The sequence below is a fragment of the Ovis aries genome, chromosome 2 (genome assembly GCF_016772045.2).
Source record: "Ovis aries strain OAR_USU_Benz2616 breed Rambouillet chromosome 2, ARS-UI_Ramb_v3.0, whole genome shotgun sequence".
Classification (NCBI taxonomy): Eukaryota; Metazoa; Chordata; class Mammalia; order Artiodactyla; family Bovidae; genus Ovis; species Ovis aries.
This window is the reverse complement of record NC_056055.1, coordinates 42,243,010-42,267,190: the sequence shown is the minus strand read 5'-3', so window position 1 is coordinate 42,267,190 and position 24,181 is coordinate 42,243,010. Positions and strand designations below refer to the sequence as shown.

Genomic DNA, 24,181 nt, shown 5'->3' with positions numbered 1-24,181 from the left:
ATTTTCCAGGCAAAAATACTGGAAAGCATTGCCATTTCCTTCTTTAGGGGCTCCTCCCAACCCAGGGATTGAACCTGCATCTCCTGAGTCTCCTGCATCGCAGGCAGATTCTTTACTCACTGAGCCACCTGGGAATAGCCTTGTACATCTGAGTAAGGTGGGAGTCCAAGAGGGTTCATACAGAGCTAGACCTATAATCTCAGGCCTACTCTTTGTAAAACCAGAAAGGGGAAGGGAACAGAGGGTATGAAATGGAGCTACGAACCTCAGGAATCACAGGTAAGTTCTTTTCTTATGCACGTGCCATTTTTCCTCCTATTGCAATAATCAGGCAGCAACACAGAGAAGTGATGATTCAGAACTACATTCCAAGGTTCTGAGTCAGGAAGTTAAGGCTCCATTCGATGTTATCAGTTAGCTGGGGGTGGTAGCGACCAAATCTAATAAAAACACAAAGGACAGAAGTTTCAAATTTCTTTCAGAAGGATTGTGCTTACTCTAAAGAGTACAGGAACTGTGCAAATTGCTCCTGCCATGTGTTCATGTGAGATAAACTCACAGAATGCTGTAGCAGAGAGATGGCCTGTTCAGGTATCTCATAGAGAGATACGATGTTCATCGCTAGCAGACACAGAGCAGATGGTGGCTCCGAGTGAGTTGATGTTGTTGCTCTGAAGATTCAGAGGATGGAGATGAAAGCATAGGAGTTAGGGATAGACGGGCTGCCTCTCCCATCTCCCTTTGCCTCAGTCCTTTTTCAGTAAATGAGGAAGCTCATCCTTTCCCAGCCTTAGAAAAGGCAAAAATAAATGATGCCTGTGGAAGTGCTTAGAGTTACTTGGAAACAAATGTGACTGTGTTAAAATGAAGTATCATATTGTCTCTGTCTGGGCTTCCCTTGGTGGTTCAGTAGTGAATCTGCCTGCCAGTGCAGGAGACACGTGTTTGATCCCTGGCTCAGGAAGATCCCCTGAGAAGGGAATGGCAATTCACTCCAGTATTCTTGCCTGGGAAATCCCATGGACAGAAAAGCCTGGCAGGCTAAAGTCCATGGGGTCGCAAAGAGTCAGACACAACTGAGCAACTAAACAACAATTGTCTCTCCCAAGAGACCTAATCCTTGTAAGAGAACAGGAGAAAGTTCTTTGGTTTATCAACTGTTCCCCTTTAGGGTAAGCTCAGTCTGAAGGTTGGTTCCCATTCTAGGAGATTCAGAACAACCACAGCCTTGGGGGGATATTGTGAATATGCCTGAACTCCTAGAATATGTGTCCTGGAAAGGGTCTGAAGATCACTTCCCTCATTGCATAGACACAGAAATGAGGCCCAGAGAGGTGAATGGACTTCTCTGAGGTCACACGGCTTTTTTCAAATACACGGCTTCAGTTGATGAGCCCAGGGCCCTTTTCACAGACTTTCTCAAAGTGGGGTCCTCTGAGAGTGCATGTCAGAATCACCTGACATGTACATGGGGGCACCAGGGAGGTATTGGTGAAGAGAGTTGATTATATAAATGCACATTCCCTGACCTGAATCACAAGCTTTGGGAGCAAGTACCTGAGAATCTGCATTTTAGGATGAAACAATTCTTTTTTTTTTTTTGGCTGCACTGAGTCTTCATTGCTTCACGCAGGCCTTCTCTAGCTGTGGCAAGCAGCGGCTACTCTCTAGCTGCAGTGTGCAAGCTTCTCTTTGCAGTGGCTTCTCTTGTTGTGGAGCATGGACCCTAGGCACATGGGCTTCAGTAGTTGTGGTGCATGGGTTTAGTTGCCCCATGGCAGGTGGGATCTTCTTGGACTAGGGATCGAATCTGTGTTCCCTGCACTGGCAAGTGGATTCTTAAGGATGTCAAGGATGAGGGAAGTCAAGGACGAGGCGATTCGTACACAGCTCTGCTTTATTTCAACAATACCTCGAAGTGTAGCTTCTAAATTGCCTACGTAAAACGGCCACGCTTAAGGAATCATCTCCTAGAGAATGTGGAAAGGACACACGCTATTAGTTGCCACCAGACAATGCCATGTCCTCAATTAGCTACGTTGTATGACAGTCAGTCTCCTGCAGGGCACCGTCATCTCCTTGAATGTTCTGAACAATCAAAGCACATTTGGGAAACAAACACAGCTCATGTGGTCCCTTTAAGAGCCTCTCTTTGCCTGGGTTTGGGGATGGGTGTGCTCTCCTTTGCAGGTCACTCCCAGCTTATCTTACTGTCCCCGCCACCTCTCTGAGACATCTGGTTTCATACATGTGTCTCTGGCCTGAAAGTAGATAGATTCTGATACAGGGCTGAACCCACCCTTCCCTTAATCAACACAGAGTGACTTGTCAGGTCCATGGGAGATAAATAAAGCTGAGATCGTCCCTGTAGAAGCCTCTTGGGAGGTTAAATAGGGTATGTAAACAAGTGATGGGGTTGCCAGCGGCTTCCACGTAATGCCCATGAAAGGCTCTTTGCACAAGGACATCAGCTGGGCTGGGCATGTCCAAGCAGAGTTCATCTGAACGAGATGAAAACCTCTGAACCCAGCTGGATCCCTGGTTACTCCGTAATGGCTCAAGGTTAGGGAGGATCTGTCTCTTGTGTGCTCACGCACTGGACTTCTCCCTTCCTGTCTCCCAGCGGGTCCTTACCGGGCTTCAGAGTGCCCTCTGTATTACTTTCTCCTCTGCCCAGGCAGCAACAGCAAAGATGGAGCCAGATTTCAAGAGAGGCCCCGTCGTAGAGAAGCACTCATTAAATGACAACCTTCATGTCAGCAAAACCCCAGGGTGTAACAAAAGAGAACTGCAGAACTTCCCTTTGATCTGCACCTATTTTTTTAAAAAGGTAGTTTTTAGGTTTGCGGAGAGGTCAGAAAGGGTTGTTATTTTAATTTCTCTGAAATCTGCTCTAGAAAACAAAACCAGAGGCTCCAAGGAAGCAGGGGCCTGGTGTTCCCCCAAACTCAACTCAGTGTCTAGCAGCTAAGACAGTGCTCAAAAACGTGTCAGATAATAAGCCACTCTCTGGAGGTGGGACTTCCCTGGTGGCTCAGTGGTGGAGAATCCACCAGCCAATGCAAGAGACACGGGTTCTATCCCTAGGTTGGGAAGATCCCTTGGAGAAGGGAATGGCTACCCACTCTAGGATTTTTGCCTGGAGAATCACATGGACAGAGGAGCCTGGCAGACTACAGTCCATGGGGTCACAAAAGACTCAGATATGGCTGAGCGATCGAACAACAACAATCTGAGGGTGACCACTGGAGACACAGCCACTTCCTGCTAAATGGCATTCATTGACACACGGTGACTGATCACACAGTCCAGGGTACGAGCTGCAGACTTCCAGATTCAGCAGCCCTGCTTCTGTTGGTGCCTTGAGAGTATTTTGATGATCAGGGGCTGATTTGTATTTATCAGACTCCCCAAATTGATGTGTTGGACTGCAATGCCAAGTTACCCAGGAATCACAGTGAGAAACAAATGTGCTGGGGCCTCACGTGTCCTCTTTCGGTGAGCTAATCCTCCTAGAAACCAAAGGGTGACCAGATGGTGACCTAGTGAGCAGACAACCAGAACCAGGGAGACCAAATGAATCAGATTTCTCAGGGCAACAAGATAAGTAACAGGATTTTACACAACTGCCCAGCCAAAGGCAGACTTCCCTGGTGGCTCAGAGGTAAAGAATCCACCTGCAAACGCAGGAGATACGGGTTCGATCCCTGAGTTGGGAAGATCCCCTGGGTCTTAAGCTGGATGCTTAATGACTTGAAGTATGTATGTTGCAAAATGTTACCACAATAAGTTTAGTTAACATCCATCACCTCATACAATTACACAATATTTTTTATTCCTGATGAGAGCATTAAGGATCTATATCTCTTACTAACTCTCATATATACTATACAGTGGTGTTAATTGTAGTCATCACATTCCCAGGACTTATTTATCTTGTAACTGGAAGTTTGTACCTTTTGAGTCCATCCAATTCCCCTCTCCCCTCTACCTCCCAGAAACGCAAATCTGTTCTCTTTTTCTGAGTTAGGTTTTATTAGAGTCTACGTCTATATGAGATCATGTGGTATTTGTCTTTTTCTGTCTATTTACTTACAGGTGGTGCTAGTGGTAAAGAACTCGCCTGCCTGTCAGATGTAAGAGACCCGGGTTCATTCCCCTGGAGAAGGGAATGGCAACCCACTCCAGCATTCTTGCCTGGAGAATCCCTTTGACAGAGGAGCCTGGTGGGCTATAGTCCACTGGGTCACAAAGACTCAGGTTTGCAAAATGTCGGACACGACCGAGTGACTTAGCACCCACACATGCAATGCATTTACTTAGCAGAATGCCTTCAAGGTCCATTCTTTTTTTTTTTTTTTTTCTTTAATTGGAAAATTGTTACTTTCAATCCATTATCAGTCAGATTTTGGGAACCTGGGCATCCTCCCCTCTCTTTCAGGTGACAGCCTACCTCTGATGTGAGCAGACTTTGGACTTATAACACCCAGAAGGAAGCTAAAGTTCCTCCTTGCCCAAGTGGTGAAGGGTATCGCTCTGTAGCCACCCCATGCCCCCTCACCAAGTACTGGCATGCATGCTCAGTCGTGTCTGACTCTGCAACTCCATGAATTGTCGCCTACCAGACTCCTCTGTCCAAGGAATTTTCCAGGCAAGAATACTGGAGTGGGTTGCCATTTCTTTCTCCAGGGGATCTTCCCCACCCGGGAAGATAATCTGAGTCTCTTGCATTAGCAGGCGGATTCTTTATCACTGTGCCACCTAGGAAGCCCCCAAGAACTAACTGATAACAGTTATAAATCATATTTCTAGATAGAAGATCAATTTAGGGATTTTTTTGTTTGCTTCACCTTTTCCTCCCTCTACCCTCTCAGTGCCATGGGTATATTACAAAGAGCTTAGATGGATGTAGGTCAAAACCTCTAAAGTCAACTAAGGAGGCCACTGATACTGAGAAATTCACTAGCATGGACTGTCTGATCTGCCTGAGGAGTCTCTGGTTTCTTTGGGGAACAGAAATCTTCACTCTGTGAGATCCAGCACATGGCAACAGAGAAACAACCACCCAGAAGTCACAGGGAGCAGAAGACCATGCAATCAGAAGGAAGTGACGATCAGAGAGCACCCAGGACAGCGGTCAGTGCTTCCAGGCACTGGATGTTTGTTGACTGACTGTCTGAAGGACTGAATGACTACTTGAATAACCCAACCTCCTCGTTACACAGAGGAGGAAACTGAAGCCACAGCGGATGTTGATTCTGAGTCACATAGCATAGCAATGGCACCTGGGACTGGCTTGTAGGGGACCTGAGTCTCAACTCTGTGCTCGTGTTATCACAATGATGGCAACCGGAAAAATTAAGGAGAGCTGGGGTGGAGTGAAGGAAATAAGGAATCATAAAAGAGTAAAATGACTTAAAATACAGGCATACCTTGCTTTATTGCACTTTGCTTTATCAGGCTTTGCAGATATTGCGTGTTTTTTGTTTTTTTTTTTTTAATGAATTGAAGGTTTGTGGCCACCCTGCAAAGTCAGATGATGGTTTGCAGTTTTGACATAATGTTATGTGTGTGCGCTCATCATGTCCAACTCTTTGCAACTCCTTAGACTGTAGCTTGTCAGGCTCCTCTGGCCATGGAATCCTCCAGGTGAGAATACTGGAGTGGGTTGCCATTTCCTACTCCAGGGGATCTTCCCAACCCAGGGATCCCCTTCATAGTTAATAGACTACAGTATAGCATGAACATAACTTTTAAAAATTAAAAAAAAATTATATTGGAGTATAGTTGATTTACAGGTGTATAGCAAAACAAATCAGTTAGGAATATACATGTATCCATTTTTTAAAATTTTCTTCCCAAGCAGGCCATTATAGAGTGTTGAGTAGACTTCCTGAAACATGCCTAATCTAAACTGAGATGTGCTGTGAGTATGAAATATACACTGATTTCAAGGACAATATGAAAAAAGGGTAAAGTGAGCTTGTGGCACAGTGTTAAAGAATCTCCCTGCCAATGCAGAAGATTCGGGAGACCTGGGTTCTATCGCTGGGTCGGGAAGATCCCCTGGAGTAGGAAATGGCAATCTACTCCAGTATTTTTGCCTGGAAAATCTCATGGACAGAGGAGCCTGGTGGGCTATAGCAGACATGACTGAGCAACTGAGCATGCATGCTTGAAAAAAGAATATAAAATATCTCATCATAAATATATTGAATAAATTGGAATAAACAACATATATTATTAACATTCATTTCTCTGTTTCTTTTACTATTTTTAATGTGGCAACCAGAAAATTTTAAATTACATTCATGGCACTGTATTTCTATTGGGCAGTGCTGGTCGAGTCTGCTTCAAAGCATTTAAAGACCATCTCAAATACAGAGTGCAATGCTCATAAAATTAAAACAGGCATTGAGTATATGGAAGCAGTTGTGTTCTCCAGCCATTATTTTCAATCACCTTTCAAGTAAAGAAACACAGAGGTGGTGACATGGAAAATTGTGATGGAAATAGCAAGGTAGCCTGCTTCCTGCTTATTACTCAGAGAAATTGACCCTGAAAGACAATAATGATACAGTCAGTGTTGGTTCAGGCTTTATGCCTCTCATAGGACATCTTGACTTTCTTAACATCCTCAGAAGCTATTGGGGGCATTTGATGCCCCCAGGGAGGAGGAATAAAGAGTAGGGAGGCAGTATGGAGTTACTGGAAGACCTGGCTAGTTCAGTGCAGCCTCATATAAGTCACCAAGCCTCTAGGTTTCACCCTCGGTGCAGTCTTTGTGCTATACCACAGTGCTGTCTCTGGAGTCCCCATCCTCAGCCTTAGAACCCGGAAGGGCTTGAGCACAGACTGGAGATCTGTATGCTTCCATTTCCTGTTTATAAGACGGAGACTAGGACAGTGCTTTCTTACAAACTGATAGAGACTCAACAAGAGAATGCATGCCTAGTAAATGCCTCCAAAATGTTAAAAATAAATAAATACTTACGAACTGAAAAGGATCTTAAAGGCCACTCAGTCCAACTCCCACCCAAACTCACGAGTGCCCATGCATTTCCCCTCATATCTGGTCTCCCTTTGTTCACTGCCAATGGTGGGAATCCTATCATCTCATAGCGCAGACCTTGTTTGTTTGTCTTTAAATTATATTTTATTGTGATGAAGTAGCATACTGTTACCATTTTAATCATTTTAAAGTGTACAGTTCTGTGGCATTGAGTACATTTCCTTGTTGTTATATGAACTTCCCACCATCCAGCTCCAAAACTTTTTCATTATGTGAAAGAAACTGTACCTATTAAACAATAACTCCTCATTCTTTTGTCCCCCCAGACTCTGGTAACCATCGTTGTTTCTGTCTCTATGAGCTTGACTACGTTAGGTATCTCAAGTAGATGGAACCCCATAGCATTTGTTCTTTTGTGTCTGGCTTATTTCACTTAGTGTAATGTCTTCAAAAGCAGAGACATTACTTTGCCGGCTAAGATCCATCTAGTCAAGGCTATGGTTTTCCCAGTGGTAATGTATGGATGTGAGTTGGACTGTGAAGAAGGCTGAGCACCGAAGAATTGATGCTTTGGAACTGTGGTGTTGGAGAAGACTCTTGAGAGTCCCTTGGACTGCAAGGAGATCCAACCAGTCCATTCTGAAGGAGATCAGCCCTGGGATTTCTTTGGAAGGAATGAGGCTAAAGCTGAAACTCCAGTACTTTGGCCACCTCATGTGAAGAGTTGACCCATTGGAAAAGACTCCGATGCTGGGAGGGATTGGGGGCAGGAGGAGAAGGGGATGACAGAGGATGAGATGCTAGATGGCATCACTGACTCGATGGACGGAAGTCTGAGTGAACTCCGGGAGTTGGTGATGGACAGGGAGGCCTGGCGTGCTGTGATTCATGGGGTCGCAGAGTCGGACACGACTGAGCGACTGAACTGAACTGAACTGAATGTCTTTAAGAGTCATCTATGCTGTAGCATGTGTCAGAGTTTCTTTCCTTTCCAAAGCTGTATAATATTCCATGGTATGTGCATACCACATTTTGTTTATCCATTCATCTGCTGATGGACACTCAAGATTTTTTTTAGACTGTTTTGATGTGGATCATTTTTAAAGACTTTATTGAATTTGTTACAGAATTGCTTTTGTTTTATGTTTTAGTTTTTTGGCTGTGAAGCATGTGGGATCCTAACTCCCTGACAACCTGCACCCCCTGTATTGGAAGGGGGGAGTCTTAATCACTGGACTTCGATGGAAGTCCTGACCCTCAGGTTTTGAATGTCTCTAACTATCAGTTCTGCCACCAAGTTAGCTCAGTCGTACCTTCCTGTGACTTAAACCCATCTACCCAGGTCTGCCCTTGAGCGAGAGCATCAGCTGGGTCCCTGCCCACAAAAATCCCTGGATGTGAACCACCACCTCCTCAAAGACTGAGCAGTGTTTCCTAATTTCCAGACTTTCTGCCATTGTGGTTTAAGTCTTCGGATCCACAAGTTCTTTGGACTGCAAGGAGATCAAACCAGTCAATCCTAAAGGAAATCAACCCTGAAGGACTGCCAATGGAAGGACTGTTGCTGAAGTTGGAGCTTCAGTACTTTAGCCACCTGATGCAAAGAGCCGACTCATTGGAAAAGACCCTGATGCTGAGAAAGATTGAAGGCAAAAGGAGAAGGGAGCAACAGAGGATGAGATGGTTAGATAGCATCACCAACTCAATGGACATGAATTTGAGCAAACTCTGGGAGATGGTAAGGACAGAGAATCCTGGCAGGCTGCAGTCCAGGTGGTCACAGAGAGCTGGACATGGCTTAGTTACTGAACAACAACACTGATATAGAGGGGCTTCCCCCGTGGCACAGTGGTAAAGAATCTGCCTGCCAATGAAGGAGATGCAAGAGACATGGTTTCGATCCCTGGGTCAGGAAGACCCCCTGAGTAGGAAACAGCAAGCCACTCCAGTATTCTTGCGTGGGAAATCTCATGGACAGAGGAGCCTGGAGGGCTACAGTCCATAGGGTCACAAAGAGTCGGACATGACTTAGTGACTGAGCATGCATACACAAAACTTCCTGATCTCGTGTTCAAAATGAACTCACCCTAAACACATACATGTAGGAAGCTTCTCGTATTCAGAAGGAATGACCGTAACCTGAACTGACTTATACTCTACTCCAGGATTAACTTCCCTTTCCTTGACCCTTTACTCACACAGCTGAAGAATGCGTTGCCTTTTCTTGGCAGCCTTATTTCACCAATTCATTTATTGAACAAGTTTTATTGGTTGCCTTGTAAAGGTGAGGCTATTCAGTTAGTAGTTTAGAGCTTGAACTCGGAGGCCAGATTTCCTAGGTCAGAATCCGAGATCCATCCTTTACAATGAGTCATTGGACTTCAACTTCTCAGGGCCTTGCTTCCTTATCTATAAAATAATATTAACAGAATCGGCCTCACTGAGTGGTTCTGAGGATTACATGAATTAGTGCCCAAACATGAGAAGTGTGCCTGGCATTCAATAAATGTACTATTTCTCTGCACAGGGCACTGTGCCAGGTGCTGGGGGTAAGCAGTCAGCCAGGCAGACCAGCTCTGGACTCTTTGTGGTTCCCAGTCTAACAAAATGGTCAGACAAGCTAACCATTACATGACAACCAGAATTTATTCATGGTTTGTTAAAGATATGTTTTTAAGTAGAAAAACACCTACTACACTACAGGGTATGAAGTCTTATGGAAAGATCGCAGGGTGAGGTGGGGGCGCAGCAGGGGGGCACCTAACTCACCCCCACTGATTCACTTACTCACTAAGAATAAATTCTTATTTGTGCAGCCTCTATGAAGAACTTATGGAGCTTCCTCAGAAAACTAAAAACAGTGTTGCCATATGATTCAGGAATCCCATATATTCTGGGCATATATTCTGAGAAAACCATAATTTGAAAAGATATATGCACCCCAATGTTCATTGCAGTACTATTTACAATAGCCAGGATGTAGAAGCAACCTAAATGTCCATCAACAGATGAATGGATAAAGACGATGTGATACGTATATATATATATATATATATATATATACATATTATATATATATATACACACAAAATGGAATACTAGTCAGTTATAAAAAGAAAATGAAGTAATGCCATTTGCAGCAACATCGATGGGTCTACAGAAAATCATACTAAATGAAGTAAGTCAGAAAGAGAAAGACAAATATGTGTAATCTAAAATACAACTTATATGTGTAATCTATACTTATAATCTTATTACACTTATATGTGTAATCTAAAATACAACACCAATGAGCTTACCTATTAAACAAAAACAGACTCACAGAGAGAACAGACTTGTGGCTGCCAAGAGGGAGGGGTTGTGGGGGAAGGATGGATTGGGAGTTTGGAGTTAGCAGCACAAGCTATTATATATATGTACATCTGAATCACTTGGTTGTATACCAGAAACTAACACAACATTGTAAGTCAACTATATATCAATAAAATAAATATTTTTTAAAAAGCAAAAACTATACTTATTGAGTTCCTATTATTAGGTATGATTGCTGATTCTGGGAAGTATCTATGAACCAAACAGAAATCTCTCTCCTGGGAAGCTTACATTCTACTGGTAGGAGACAGACAACATAAATGCAACTATAAATAATAATAATTAGTCTGCACATGAATAAATAATAAACACAACTCTACTGTCTGTTGGAGGCAGAGCAGGATGATTCTTGATAAATTGTACATCGTACATGATTGACAATTAGGACTTTGGGATGACTCCAGAGCTTTTAGCTTGAGAACTAGAAGCAAAGCTGTGAGGTCAGGATGCTTCCCTGAGGAAGTGGCATCTAACTCGGGATTGCAAGGACAAACAGCCACCATCCAAGTGAAGAGAGGCAGGAAAAAATCCAGGCAGCTGTAGCTTGTCCTCAGCAGACAGGCAACTCCAGTATCATGTAAAGTCATATCAGTCCAAGAGGACTCCATCCTGCCTTGTATGTCCACAAGGCTCAGGATTTAAGGGTACAATTTTATGTTTTTACAGATTTAAAACACAACCTTGACTTTCAGCCTTCCAAGGAGCTACTCCTCCCAGTATTGTGTCTTCTAAGGGGTTGATAAGTTTGCAGTCCATGACTTTTTCCAGTAGTTGATAAAAAAAAATAGTTGAACCGAACTTGGTCAAGGACAGCGTACTATGTCACACCTTTCTTGCTTATATTAGCCCTATTAATCAACCTCCTTGGGTAGGACAGCTTACAAATCAATCCAACCATAAGATAATGTTACATGGCCTACATTTCTCCATCTAACTCTACAATAACAGCCCTAAGGGTCAAATGAGATAAGATATGAGAAAGTGCTTAAAAGTTCTCCACAACTGCTAAGTGGTTCTATGAATGGTAACTATCATTGACCGGAAAAAAAAAAAGGGGGGTGGGGACCCGGGAAAGAAAGAAAGGGAGGGGAGGGAAGGAGGGAAGAAGGAAGGATGGAGGGAAAGAAGGAAGGGAGAATGAAAGGAAGGAATAAAGAAAACTCTCTGGAGTTCAACAAGCTGCCATTGCTTAGCATGACTTGGACACCAAACTTCTGGGAATGGAGAAACATGGAGATTAAATGAGCACACTGCTGCCACAGCCCAGGTGATTAAATGACAGAGCAGCCTCTCTGTATTTCCCTCTGGATAAACGTGCAACATTGTAAAAAACCTCACACCTGAGTAAGTGCACAGCCTTTTAAAAGAAACATGCTTTACTCACACCAAACTGATGCGTTTTGAGAGAAGGCTATAGCTCTTGAAGTGACTTTTGTGAACATGACGCAAATGGTGAGAATCTGAATTGGTCCTTTTTATGATCTTATGGGGGGGTCCCTCATAGCTCAGTGGTAAAGAATCTGTCTGCAATGCAGGGGACGCAGGAGGTGTGAGTTCAATCCTTGGGTCAGGAAAATCCCCAGAAGGAGGAAATGGTAACCCACTCCAGTATTCTTGCCTGGGAAATCTCAAGGACAGAGGAGCCTGGCGGGCTATAGTTCATAGGGTTGCAAAGAGTTGGACACAAATTGAGTGACTGAGCAAGCAAGTAAGCAATTATCATGTGGAAAAGTCTGTTAAATCAGGGGTCTCCTATCTCTAGAATCCAATGCCTGATGATTTGAGGTGGAACTGATGTAATAATCATAGAAATAAAGTGCACAACATATGTAATGTGCTTGAATCATCCCCAAACTACCCTCCACCCTGCCCCAAGCCCGTGGAAAAATTGTTTTCCATGAAACCGGTCCCTGGTGCCAAAAATGTTGGGGACTGCTGTTAAATGCAGCAAGTCGTGTTCATGTCCTCATTAAATATATTTGCATGTATCAAAAACATTTTGATAAAAATGTTATAGACCTGCATTTTTGAAAAAAAAAAAAAAAAAGAGAACACTTAAAAAGCAAAATTAATCTTCATCTCCTGCACTGCAGGCAAATTCTTAACCACTGAGCCATCAGTGAAAGTGAAAGTGAAGTCGCTCAGTCATGTCCGACTCTTTGCGACCCCATGGACCGTAGCCTATCAGGCTCCTCCGTCCCTGGGATTTTCCAGGCAAGAGTGCTGGAGTGGATTGCCATTTCCTTCTCCAGGGGATCTTCCCGACCCAGGGACTGAACCTTCATCTCCTGCACTGCAGGCAGATTCTTAACCACTGAGCCATCAGAGAAACCCCCAAATATATTTATAAATATATATATATACACACACACACATATATATATATACATATAAAGCATGCTTTATATTTCTTTTTTAATCCTACAACATAGGAATTAATGTGTCCATTTTACAATTGAGAAACTAGACCCAGAGATGCTAAGTAATTTTTCCAAGGACACACAGCTAGGTAGTAAGTGATATGTCAGGACTTCTGAGTTCAAAGTTCACCTTTTCTGCTATGCTCCGTTTCCTCCTCGACTGAGTAAACACAAGCCAGTTACTCCCCTGTTATGTGCGGGAATCTGTGCTAGGTTCTGGGTCTATAAAGGAGCATAAACCAGAGACTCTGCTTTCCAGGAACTAGGACCTAGGACCTAGATGGGGGACTAAGGTGTGTACTGAAACAAACTACAGTACAAGGAAGTAAGTGATCAATTCCTGTAGGTGAGGTAGCACACACTCCTAGAGAAGTTCAGTGAAGAGAGCTGTGTAGGGGCTGTCAGGTTCAGGGGAGGCTTCTTGGAAGAGGTGATTTTTATCAATTCATTTGCATTTATTCAGTCAGAGCCTACTTTGTGCCAGGCATGGTGTTAGGCACGGAGGATAGAGCTGTGAAGATGTGATATCCAGTGTCTGTTTCCTTGAAACTTCCAGTGTGTGTGTGTGTGTGTGTGTGTGTGTGTGAGAGAGAGAGAGAGAGAGAGATAGAAAGAGAGAGCAAGAAACAGAATAATCAAATAAGATAATTTAAGAAAGTAATCAGTGCTATACATTTAAAACAAATGATCATGAGGCTTCTGGGTGGTCTAGTGGGTAAAGAGTCCGCCTGCCAGTGAGGGAACGCTGATTCTATCCCTGGTCTGGGAAGATCACACATGCCGCTAGACCACCAAGCCCACGTGCCACAACTGCCGAGACTGTGCTCTAGAGCCCATGCACTGCAATGAAGAGTAGCCCCCACTCACTGGAACCAGAGAAAACCTGAGCAAAAGCAAAGACGACCCAGGGCAGCCAAAACAAAAACAAATAAAAAAGAATCAACATTTTAAAAATGAGATTGTGGGACAGGTTTACATTGTTCTTTCTGAGGAAATGACCTTAGAGTTGAAATTGAAAGACCAGAATCTGTCCATGGGAAGAACAGGCCCTAGAGGTTCCAGATATGGGAATATCAGCTCCTAAAGAGCTCTTCCTGGACAAGGCAATGGCACCCCACTCCAGTACTCTTGCCTGGAAAATCCCATGGACAGAGGAGCCTGGTAGGCTGCAGTCCATGGGGTTGATAAGAGTCGGACACGACTGAGCGAGTTCACTTTCACTTTTTACTTTCATGCATTGGAGAAGGAAATGGCAACCCACCCCAGTGTTCTTGCCTGGAGAATCCCGGGGACGGGGAAGCCTGGTGGGCCGTCGTCTATGGGGTCGCACAGAGTTGGACACGACTGAAGGGACTTAGCAGCAAAGAGCTCCTCCGCTATGCTCAGCCATCTGGAAATATGACATCTATGCTTCCTGGAGGATCATGAACACCAAATCCTTTACCTTTCCCCAAAATTTTAAAAAATTATTTACTTTATTTTTGGCTGTGCTGGGTCTTCGTTGCTGTGTGGGCTTTTCTAGAGTTGCAGAGAGCTGGGCCTACTCTCCAGCTATTGTGCCCGGGCTTCTCAATGCGGTGGATTCTCTTATTACAGAGCACGGGCTCTGGAGCGCCAGGTTCAGCAGTTGCAGGGCATGGGCTCAGACGTTGTGGACCCTGGGCTCTAGAGCACGGTAGTGTCGCACAGGCTTTGTGGCTCCACGTGGGATCTTCCTGGACCAGGGATCGAGCCTGTGTTTCCTGCGTTGGCATGCGGATTCTTTACCACTGAACCACCATGGAAGCCCAACAAATTCTTAATGATGGTAGGGCTCGGTTTGAAACTGCCCTGTGGAATCTGGCAAATAAGGCCGTGTGCTAATGTGCTGTGTCATGTCAACATGACTAGAGAGGAGCATCGATGACTATTGATTTTTACCGAACAGGCATCTCAGATAAGGCTAATGACAGCAATAAAGGAGTCTTATCAGCTTCCAGAGTTATTTCAAAAGCAGGTGAACGAAAAAGTACTGAATCAAACACCTTGGTTTTTACCCCAGTTCTGCCACTATCCACTCCTGTGTCCATGGACAAGTTATTTTACCTGTTAGATTTCTTTGGTCACTTGTGGGTTGGGTTTATGTTGTTGTTTAGTCACTAAGTTCTGTCCAACTCTTTTGCAACCCCATGGGTTTATAGGCTTTGTCATATTGCAGGTCTCTTCTACTTCTCAAGCTTTGCAAATCCACACTCCCAAGAAAATTGTAGCACCTTCCTTTAGCATTTGTGACATGTGCTTTGGAAGAAAAGCAAATGTCCCCTTTTTCTCTCTTCTCCACCAACTTTCTGCGTTCAGAGCCTTGGGAGCTATAGTTTAACTTCTTGGAGATCACAGATGCATGCAGAATTTTAATGTTATTTTATAGGAATATGGACTTCCTTTGAAGGAAATGCTTATTCCTGCAATAAATATTGATTGTTCACTCAATTTACATCCTCAAGGAACTTAAGACCATATAACTGTAAGAATAAACGGAAGGTTGGGAGAGTCATGAAGGAGGCATGAAAGAGTGGTGGGGTTCAGCTCACTTCTGAGGGTCAGAGAAGGCTTTCTGGAAGGGGAAGCATCTGAACTGAGAAGTGAGCACCTTTGACAGGTAGAGACCTGAAGAGCCCTCCCTTTGGAGGGTGTAGGACCACGGGTTTAGGGAGGATGTTCATGGATGGGTACTTCCGAAAGTATTCCTGCCTAAGGAATTCCATGGACAGAGGAGGCTGGCAAGCTACAGTCCATGGGTCACAAAGGATTGGACACGACTGAGTGACAAACACTTTCTTTTTTCAGGGATGGAAAAGCAAGGTCTGGCTAGATGTACAGTGACCATATCCTAGTTTCTCCAAAGCTACCTTTTTCTGTCCTGGTGGAATTCTCACAGATGCCCCTTGTCACTCAAAAAGTATCCCAGTTTGGATGATAAATTACATAGTCACCATAGCTGTAAGTGACATTCTCTCAGAGGCCTGATCTTCCCCTGGCTGAAAGGATCCAAAAGAAGAAGAGTCAGGAATGACTGAACTTGAAGATCTGTCACCTGGTAAAACAGAAGTAAAATGTACAGGAAAAAGTAGCATTAGAAGGAGTTGCCAAGTAGGAGGAAAGACTATGAATTCAGTTTTAGATCTGAAAGATTCAGCTGGAGAGCAATCAGCACCTCATTGGGTCCAGCTCCTCCTCAAAGGATTGGGGGCAAAGAATCTGAGTCAGGACTGGAACCCAGGTATCTCCCACCTCAGTCTGTGGCTCTAGTCTCTCCACCTCCCTGTCCTGAGCTCAGTAGTGCCCCTCCAACATGCATGTCTGCTGAGAACCTGTGGTCTTATTTAGAAATATCTTTGTAAATACAATCAAATCATCTGGTGTAGCATGGGCCCCCAATCCAATATGGCTGGTGTTCTAACAAGAAGAGAGAAATGGGGACTTCCCCAGTGTCCAGTGGTTAAGAATCTGCCTTCCAATGCAGGGGATGCAAACTCTATCCCTGGTTGGGGAACTAAGATCCCACATGCTGCAGAGCAACTAAGCCCATGTGCCACAACTACTGAGCCTGCATGCCGTAACTAGAGAATCTCTGTCCTGCAATGAAACGTTTTGCATGATGCAGCGAAGATCCCCTATGCTGCAACTAAGATCTGATGCAGCCAAATAAATACATTAAATAAATAAATATAGAGGAAAAGGAGAAGGAAATGTGCGTGTGGACATGGAGACAAATAGGGATGTGACAATGGATGAAGATGTCGAGGATTGCCAGGGAGCCATAGGAAGCCGGGAACAGGCCAGGAAGGGTACTTCCTTAGACTCTTTGGAAGGAGCGTGGCCCTGCCAGTGCCTTGACCTTGGACTTCTAGCCTCTGAAGCTGTGAGACAGTATGATGCTGTTGTTTCAAGCTGCCCATTTAGGTTGTTTTGTGATGATGGCCCTAGGACCTTGCTCCATTGTCTGAGCTTCAGGTGGAGCTAGGTGTCTTAAAACTCAACATTCAGAAAACTAAGATCATGGCATCCAGTCCCATCACTTCATGGCAAATAGATGGGGAACAATGGAAACAGTGACAGGCTTTATTTTCTTGGGCCCCCAAATCACTGCAGATGGTGACTGCAGCCATGAAATTAAAAGACGCTTGCTCCTTGACTATGACTAACCTAGACAGCATATTAAAAAGCAGAGACATTACTTTACTGACAAAGGTCCATATAGTCAAAGCTATGGTTTTCCCAGTAGTCATGTATGGATGTGAGAGTTGGACCATAGAGAAAGCTGAGCACTAAAGAATTGATGCTTTTGAACTGTGATGCTGGAGAAGATTCTTGAGGGTCCCTTGGACTGCAAGGAGATCAAACCAGTCAATCCTAAAGGAAATCAGTCCTGAATATTAATTGGAAGGACTGATGCTGAAGCTGAAGCTCCAGTACTTTGGTCACTTGATGTGAAGAACTGACTCATTGGAAAAGACCCATCAGCAACTCAATGGACATGAGTTTGAGCAAGCTCCAGGAGTTGGTGATGGACAGGGAAGCCTGGCATATTGCAGTCCATAGGGTTGCAAAGAGTTGGACACTACTGAGAGACTGAACTGACTGAGGTATCTGGGAGGCACAAAAAAATATGGGGCTGGAGTGCAGAGAAATGGTCAGAATTGAAAACCCAGCCAGGGTTGGGAATAGGAAAATGGAAATTGAAGCGAGGACCAAAGCGAAGATAAGGGGCACTGAGGACATCCTATGGGGAGGAAAGAGAGGTGGAGAAGGAGGCAGAGAGCATTGTTAGAGGGGCAGGAAGAAAGTGGAAGTAAGGGAGGAATTCCAGGGGAGGCTGGGTCGAGAGGTTTGTGCTGGGAGAGACAGGCTGAAAGTATGGTCATGGGTGACCTTTTCAAGAGCTTCTTTAGAAAGGTGCAGGAGATAGAAACCACAGGAAGTCTTCAGGAGTCTAGTGAAGGAGGGGTAGCCGGGGCGATCATTCTTTTTGGGACTTCAGGATAGAGGAGTAAAATAGGGCAATAGTTTAAGGTGTGGAGCCAGAAAGAGGGATTTTGTTAGGCTGCAAAGGACTCAGTATATTTGTGGGAAAAGGCTGAGGAGAGGGAAAGATTACAGGTGCAACCTTTCTTGATGGGTGGCCATGCAGGGCTCAAGATCACCATGCAAACACACTGTTCTGGCACACCCTACCCAAAACTGAGCCAATACTTTGCCTCCACTGGGACCTCAGGGCTCTTCTGTCCCCTGCTCCCCCTCCCACCCTGGGGCCTTGAGACATCCACTAGGTGATGGGCTCTTGAGTGAGAGTGGAAATGACCACAGCACAGAGACCATGACATGAGGAGGGGGCAACTGGCATCATTGAGCCTCATCCATGAAAGTGCAAGGGGCAGCTGCTAGGGAGGATGGCACAGGCATCCATAGGACGGGGAGTCTGTGGATCCCACCATGTATCACCGCAAGGGGTTCCAGCCTTATCACAAGGGGCTTAAGGAGCAGGGTCTGCGATAAATTGGTAGGCTCCTGGGAGATTGCTATTGTTCAGTCACTCAAGTCGTGTCCAACCTGTGACCCCATGGACTGCAGCATACCAGGCTTCTCTCTCCTTCACTGTCCAGTGGAGCTGGGCAACACTCTTGTCTTAATTCCCTAATTAAACCGCTAGCTCTGACCCTTTCTTGTCACCATCCTTTATAAAAGGAAGACCAGTAAACTGAGGCAGCTCTGTGTCTTCTGTGCCTGGAGGCTTGCCCTCACCCCTTTCTTATTTGGTGGGAGGGCTCCAGAACAAGACTAGCTTTTTGTCTCCATTTCCTCTTCGGTCTCAAGAGGAGACACATCCCTAAGGACGAATCGCAGATAGAGCTTTTAGGACAGTCTTTGCTTCCTCAGCAAGGACAGTGATGTCCTTGGGAAAGCAAGGGCTTCTGGGATTACAGGTGTGTAAATGAGTGAGGGATCCTGCATGTCTAGTGGCCCTCTCAGCCGTCCCAACATAAACTTTTGACTTAAAAATACTGAAAATGTGGAGGAGTGCACATTGCAAAACCAAAAAAAGCAAAATGCACAGCCACACCAGGTATCCAGCACACTATGCTCTAGGAGACATCCCACCATGTAGTTTCTCCATGCACCCCTCCCCTGCCTCCCGCCTCTGGTAGAGGAATTCGCCACCTGCCCCTGGTAGAGGAATTCTAGAGCCCCAGGGGAGGGCACTGCATTGACTAAATTCTGGGCAAAGTGTTAATATATATGTGTGTTGCATGAGTGGGTAGGTAGATGACAAGACTTGAGTAATTATTGTGAGAAAAGCAAGATTTTGGAGAAAGCCTGAATGTCTTCCCTGTATAGCATTAACTCCTTTCTGTCTTCCTTCTTCCAAACACCCTCAAATTATGTATAATTCATTGTAGGCCTTTATTGTATTTTTTGTTTCTGTATTTCGTTCACTGTGTGTCAATTCTAAAGGAAATCAACACTGAATATTCACTGGAAGGACTGATGGTAAAGTTGAAGCTCTAATACTTTGACCACCTGATGTGAAGAGCCAACTCACTGGAAAAGACCCTGATGCTGGGAAAGATTGAGGGCAGGAGGAGAAGGGGATGACAGAGGATGAGATGGTTGGATGGCATCACCAACTCAATGGACATGAGTCTGAGCAAACTCTGGGAGAGTGAAGGACATGGAAGCCTGGTGTGCTGCAGTCCATGGGGTCACAAAGAGTCAGCCATGACTTAGCCACTGAATAACAATAATGTGTTAATCAGCAATGGTCATCATCAGCAGGTATGGAAGCAAGTCAACCAAAAGGGCCAGAGTCACACAACTGGTCGGAGGTGGAACCCAAGCTTGAACATGTCTGTGATTCCAACTCAAGTGCTATCCCCCTGCATTCTCTGTGGCTTCCTGCTTCTAAGTGGACTCCCAGTTGGGTGAAGGCAGCTGGGAACCAAAGACATCTTCAGAACTTCTACGTTCAGGAACTTCACCTAAGATTCAGCTGGAACCAGCAAGTCATCCGAGTCTCCTGGTTCACCCCACAGGGCAGGATCACTGCTCTGTCCCTGCATCCCTGTGATGTTCCCTTCTTGTTGGCAGTGGGGCCAGAGCATCGGGCCATGGTGTCTGGGGACGTCACCCGTCTCCCAGCAGGCCTTCCACAGAGGTCGAGCACCAGGGCTGGCCACTGTATTCTGACATCCAGAGATACCTCCCTCTTTATGATGCCCATTTGTTACTGTACAGAATATTGCTGAATGGGAAACCTAGGTGGGGTCTCCAGAGATGACTCTCAAACTCACGACTTGTAATTGGCTTCCTAAGGGAAGCCCCACCGAATCCTCAAAGGCATAGGAGGCCACCTATGGAAGCTATGTTGCTGCCACCTTCCCTGCTGCCACTCCTACCGCTAAAACTGCCTTTCAACATCCATGAACTTGGGGTCCAGACACTGTGATGCTCTTGTAATAGGCAAGCCACTGCCCACCCCAACTGCTCCTGACCCAAGGGTCTAGGATTTCGCTAGGCCGCATACAACAGCAAAACAGCAGGATGGTGGTCTCTATCTGCCTTCCACCTCCCAGAACTCTCTAGTTCAGCTGTCAGAATTTAAGTCATATCTAGACTCCGACTGGTGTTGGAAAAGACTCTTGAGAGTCCCTTGGACTGCAAGGAGATCCAACCAGTCCATTCTAAAGGAGATCAGTCCAGGGTGTTCATAGGAAGGACTGATGCTAAAGCTGAAACTCCAACGCTTTGGCCACTCATGTGAAGAGCTGACTCATTGGAAAAGATCCTGATGCTGGGGGGGATTGGGGTCAGGAGGAGAAGGGGACGACAGAGGATGAGATAGCTGGATGGCATCACCGACTCAATGGACATGAGTTTGAGTGATCTTCAGGAGTTGGTGATGGACAGGGAGGCCTGCAGTGCTGCAATTCATGGGGTTGCAAACAGTCAGACACGACTGAGTGACTGAACTGAACTGAACTGAGACTCTTGACTGCAAGAAATGTGGTTTAAATTTTCTGACCACTACAGTACAAGGAGAAGTTTAAGGTATTGAGGGCCAAACCACTATAATGACCACATTTGGTGAGAAAAAATATTGAATATTCATAATAAATATTTTGAAGATTTTCTAAATGCTTTGGTTTAACATTTAATGAAATTATTAAAAAATTGTATGTCTCTGAAGATTATGAGGATGTTCACAAATGCCAAGAGTCCTTTAAAGCATCTATGGGCTGACTTTTCTCCACCAATCAAAGTTCAGGGGTTTTCTCATCCATCGAGAGATTAGATCCTACAAAGAAGGATCCACTTTCATTCTTTATATTTTTTTCAATTACAGAAACAATACAAGCATTGTTTGTCTGAAAAATATAGAAAATATAACTGTAATCCTACATCACTATCACAATAACTGCTTCAGTCTTTTTATGTGCGTATTTACATCTTGGTGAATGTAGTGTTCATAGAACTCTGCTTTGTTTTCTTACTTAGAACTGCATGATAATTATTTCCCATGTTGTTGCATAACCACAACTTAATGGCCCCATAATATTTCACTAACACAGTGAATCGCTCAGCTATTCCTCTCTAGTTGAACCCTTAGCTTGTTTCCAATTATTTAATACAATGAACAATGCTTTGAAGAGCATCATGTATTTTCAGAGTGTTGGTCACTGAAGTGAGATGATGAGTTAATACGTACTGGTTAAAGGGTATCTATTTTTAAATGAGTATCAACAGGTTTTGACCAACATTTCTTGAAAATCACCTTTAGCGAAAGCAGGGAAATGTCTCCAGGCATGACTAAATGCAGAGCTTGTTTCTACCTATCCCATCGTTAGCACTTCTCCTGGGAGCAACTATTGGCAGCTACTGAAAATTCAGAAACAGTGCCCTAGGTCTTGAAGCCTCCATTGACATTGTTCACATCACTGAATCTCAAATCCCGGGGAGCTGTCTAGGTGACTGTGACTCGAATCTTGGGACCAGGGTGAGGCCAAGGAGGAGATAGAGCATCCTCAGGGTCTCCCCCACCCTTTCATATCTCAAGGAACAGCTTTCCTGACTAGCAGTCTTCTCCAGATAAGGTGCAGTAAAAGTTGATCAGCTCAAGCCAAATCTCAAGCCCAGAACATGCACATTTAGATGCACATTTCAGGGAGCCTTAGATAAACAGACAGGTTACTCCCCTAATTTTTGATTCCTCCCTCTTCCTCCCAGATGGAGAAGACATTATTATTTAGGTTACAATAAAGTAACCTAAGGCTTCCCTGGTGGCTCAGACGGTAAAGCGTCTGCCTACAATGCGGGAGACTCGGGTTCAATCCCTGGGTCGGGAAGATTCTCTGGAGAAGGAAATGGCAACCCACTCCAGTACTCTTGCCTGGAAAATCCCATGGACAGAGGAGCCTGGTAGGCTACCGTCTATGGGGTTGCAAACAGTCTGACACGACTGAGCGACTTCACTTTCACTTTAAAGTGACCTGGGTTACACTTTATTTAAGAAGATATTTTTAATAGCTTGGGATGAGTTTATGAACTAGAAGACCGGAGTCTTTAAGGAACTATACATGCACACTCAGTTGCTCAGTTGTGTCTGACTCTTTGTGACCCCATGGACTGTAGCCCCCCAGGCTCCTCTGTCTATGGGATTTACCAGGCAAGAATACTGGAGTGAGTTGCCATTTCCTCCTCCAGGGGATCTTCTTGACCCAGGGATGGAACTCGGGTCTCCTGCTTGGCAGGTGGACTCTTTACCACTGCACCACCGAGGAAGCCCAGGCACATGCAATACTGCAATAGTTTACTCTCTTCGTCACTTTTCTATTGTGATGCCAGGCTTTTAAAGCCCTTCCTGCCCCAGGAAAACGTGCTGAAGGTGCCCATTCAGAAGGGCTTCATCCTGGTGACCACTTATCATCTTCACAAGTCCAGGGCTGTGTGGCTTTAGCCCCTTTGTGAGAATAAGGAGGAATAAACTTTGCTCTATGAATCACGTGTTTTCTTTTGAGAAAGAAAAACTTTATTGTTCGAGCCAACGAAGCAGCCTGGGGCAGGATCTCGAGATTTCACTTTGTTCCCAACATGGTACATGCTCTTGTGCTGCAGAAAAGGAGGTGCATCCCTCGTATCGCACAGTGGGTCCTCAATTCTGGAACTCCATCCACCCCCACGTGCGCCCCCACTCCTCCTCCAGCCACAATAATTGCTCTTTTATAAATGACATTCGCAGTAACTTCCCTGCTCCAGGCCCGAGGAATGCCAAAGCTTGCTGAGCAATACTATTCGCAACAAAACCCCGGGCTCTGTGGGTAGATTGGCCGCTGTTCCGGATCCCCCTCCAGCCTCAAGCACTTCCCCCTCTGCGATCCGGGTGACCCTTCCCAGCAGCTGCCCCCCTGGCCTGCTCCAAGCCAGGCAGCACCACCCCACCAGGAGGTAAGACGACTTCCCGGGACACCCCACGTCCTCCTCTCGCCCCCATCCTGTAGCTTGGAAATTTGCACTGGACCGTTACGTCACACAGGGAGGCGGGTCCCCACTATCCTGCACACCAATGGCGCGGCCGGAGCCCGTCTCTTCTTTTTCAGTGATTGGTGTCTCGGGCCCCTCTGCTCCACCCCAGCCCGCCATGGCGTCAGGCCCCGCAGCACCGGGGAGGTGGTTCCCACTTTAAAGAAGTGAAGTTTTTCGCCCCCTCCCCCGCCCCGCCCGCCTCCTGCAGCCTCCCGCGCCGCGCGGAGCCGGCGAATGGAGCTACGCCGTGGCGGCGTAGGGAGCCAGGCTGGGGCGCGCAGGATGGATGGGGACAGCCGAGATGGCGGCGGCGGCTGCAAGGACGCCGGGTCGGAGGACTATGAGAACCTGCCGACCAGCGCCTCCTTATCCACCCACATGACAGCCGGAGCGATGGCCGGGATCCTGGAGCACTCGGTCATGTACCCGGTAGACTCAGTGAAGGTGAGGCTCCAGGAGACTTTAGAGAAGGAGCGAGCGCACGCGTGTGCTTATGCATCCCGCGCGGGAGCCGCCTGGAAGCAGCCCTCCGCAACCGCGCTCCCCTTAAGCGCCGCGGCGCCCCCGGATCTCCTAGGTCCCACCGGGAGCTGGCGCGCGCAGCCTGGGCGCCTGGGAGTGCGCCGCGTAGCTCCTTCCGCTGTGCGCTTGGGCCCCCGAGGGCAAACCACCCCCCCCCCCCTCGCGCGCCCACGAGGGTGCCCCAGCCGGCGCCCCGCTTCGCCGCTCCCGCCGAGTTCCAGGCCCAGGCTGCTGGCGGCTCTGCCGCCGACGAGGAGAAGGGGAGAGCACCGCTGGCCTCGGCGGTGGCGGCGGGGCT

The 24,181-nt window shown here is 45.9% G+C and overlaps 1 protein-coding gene and 1 long non-coding RNA gene across 2 annotated transcripts in view; one reads left to right on the top strand and one right to left on the bottom strand.

Annotated features, from left to right (window-relative positions):
• LOC106990930 (uncharacterized) overlaps positions 1-24,181 on the bottom strand; it is a 41,946-nt gene that overhangs the window by 10,118 nt on the left and 7,647 nt on the right. Inside the window, exon 2 of the long non-coding RNA XR_003588077.3 lies at positions 266-440. This is a non-coding gene — a long non-coding RNA (uncharacterized LOC106990930). The remainder of the gene's footprint in view (positions 1-265; positions 441-24,181) is intronic.
• Positions 23,596-24,181, top strand: part of LOC100147796 (solute carrier family 25 member 37) — a 39,294-nt gene continuing 38,708 nt past the window's right edge. The window contains exon 1 of the mRNA NM_001127287.1: positions 23,596-23,805. Within this exon, the coding sequence (NP_001120759.1) occupies positions 23,596-23,805 (210 nt within the window). The remainder of the gene's footprint in view (positions 23,806-24,181) is intronic.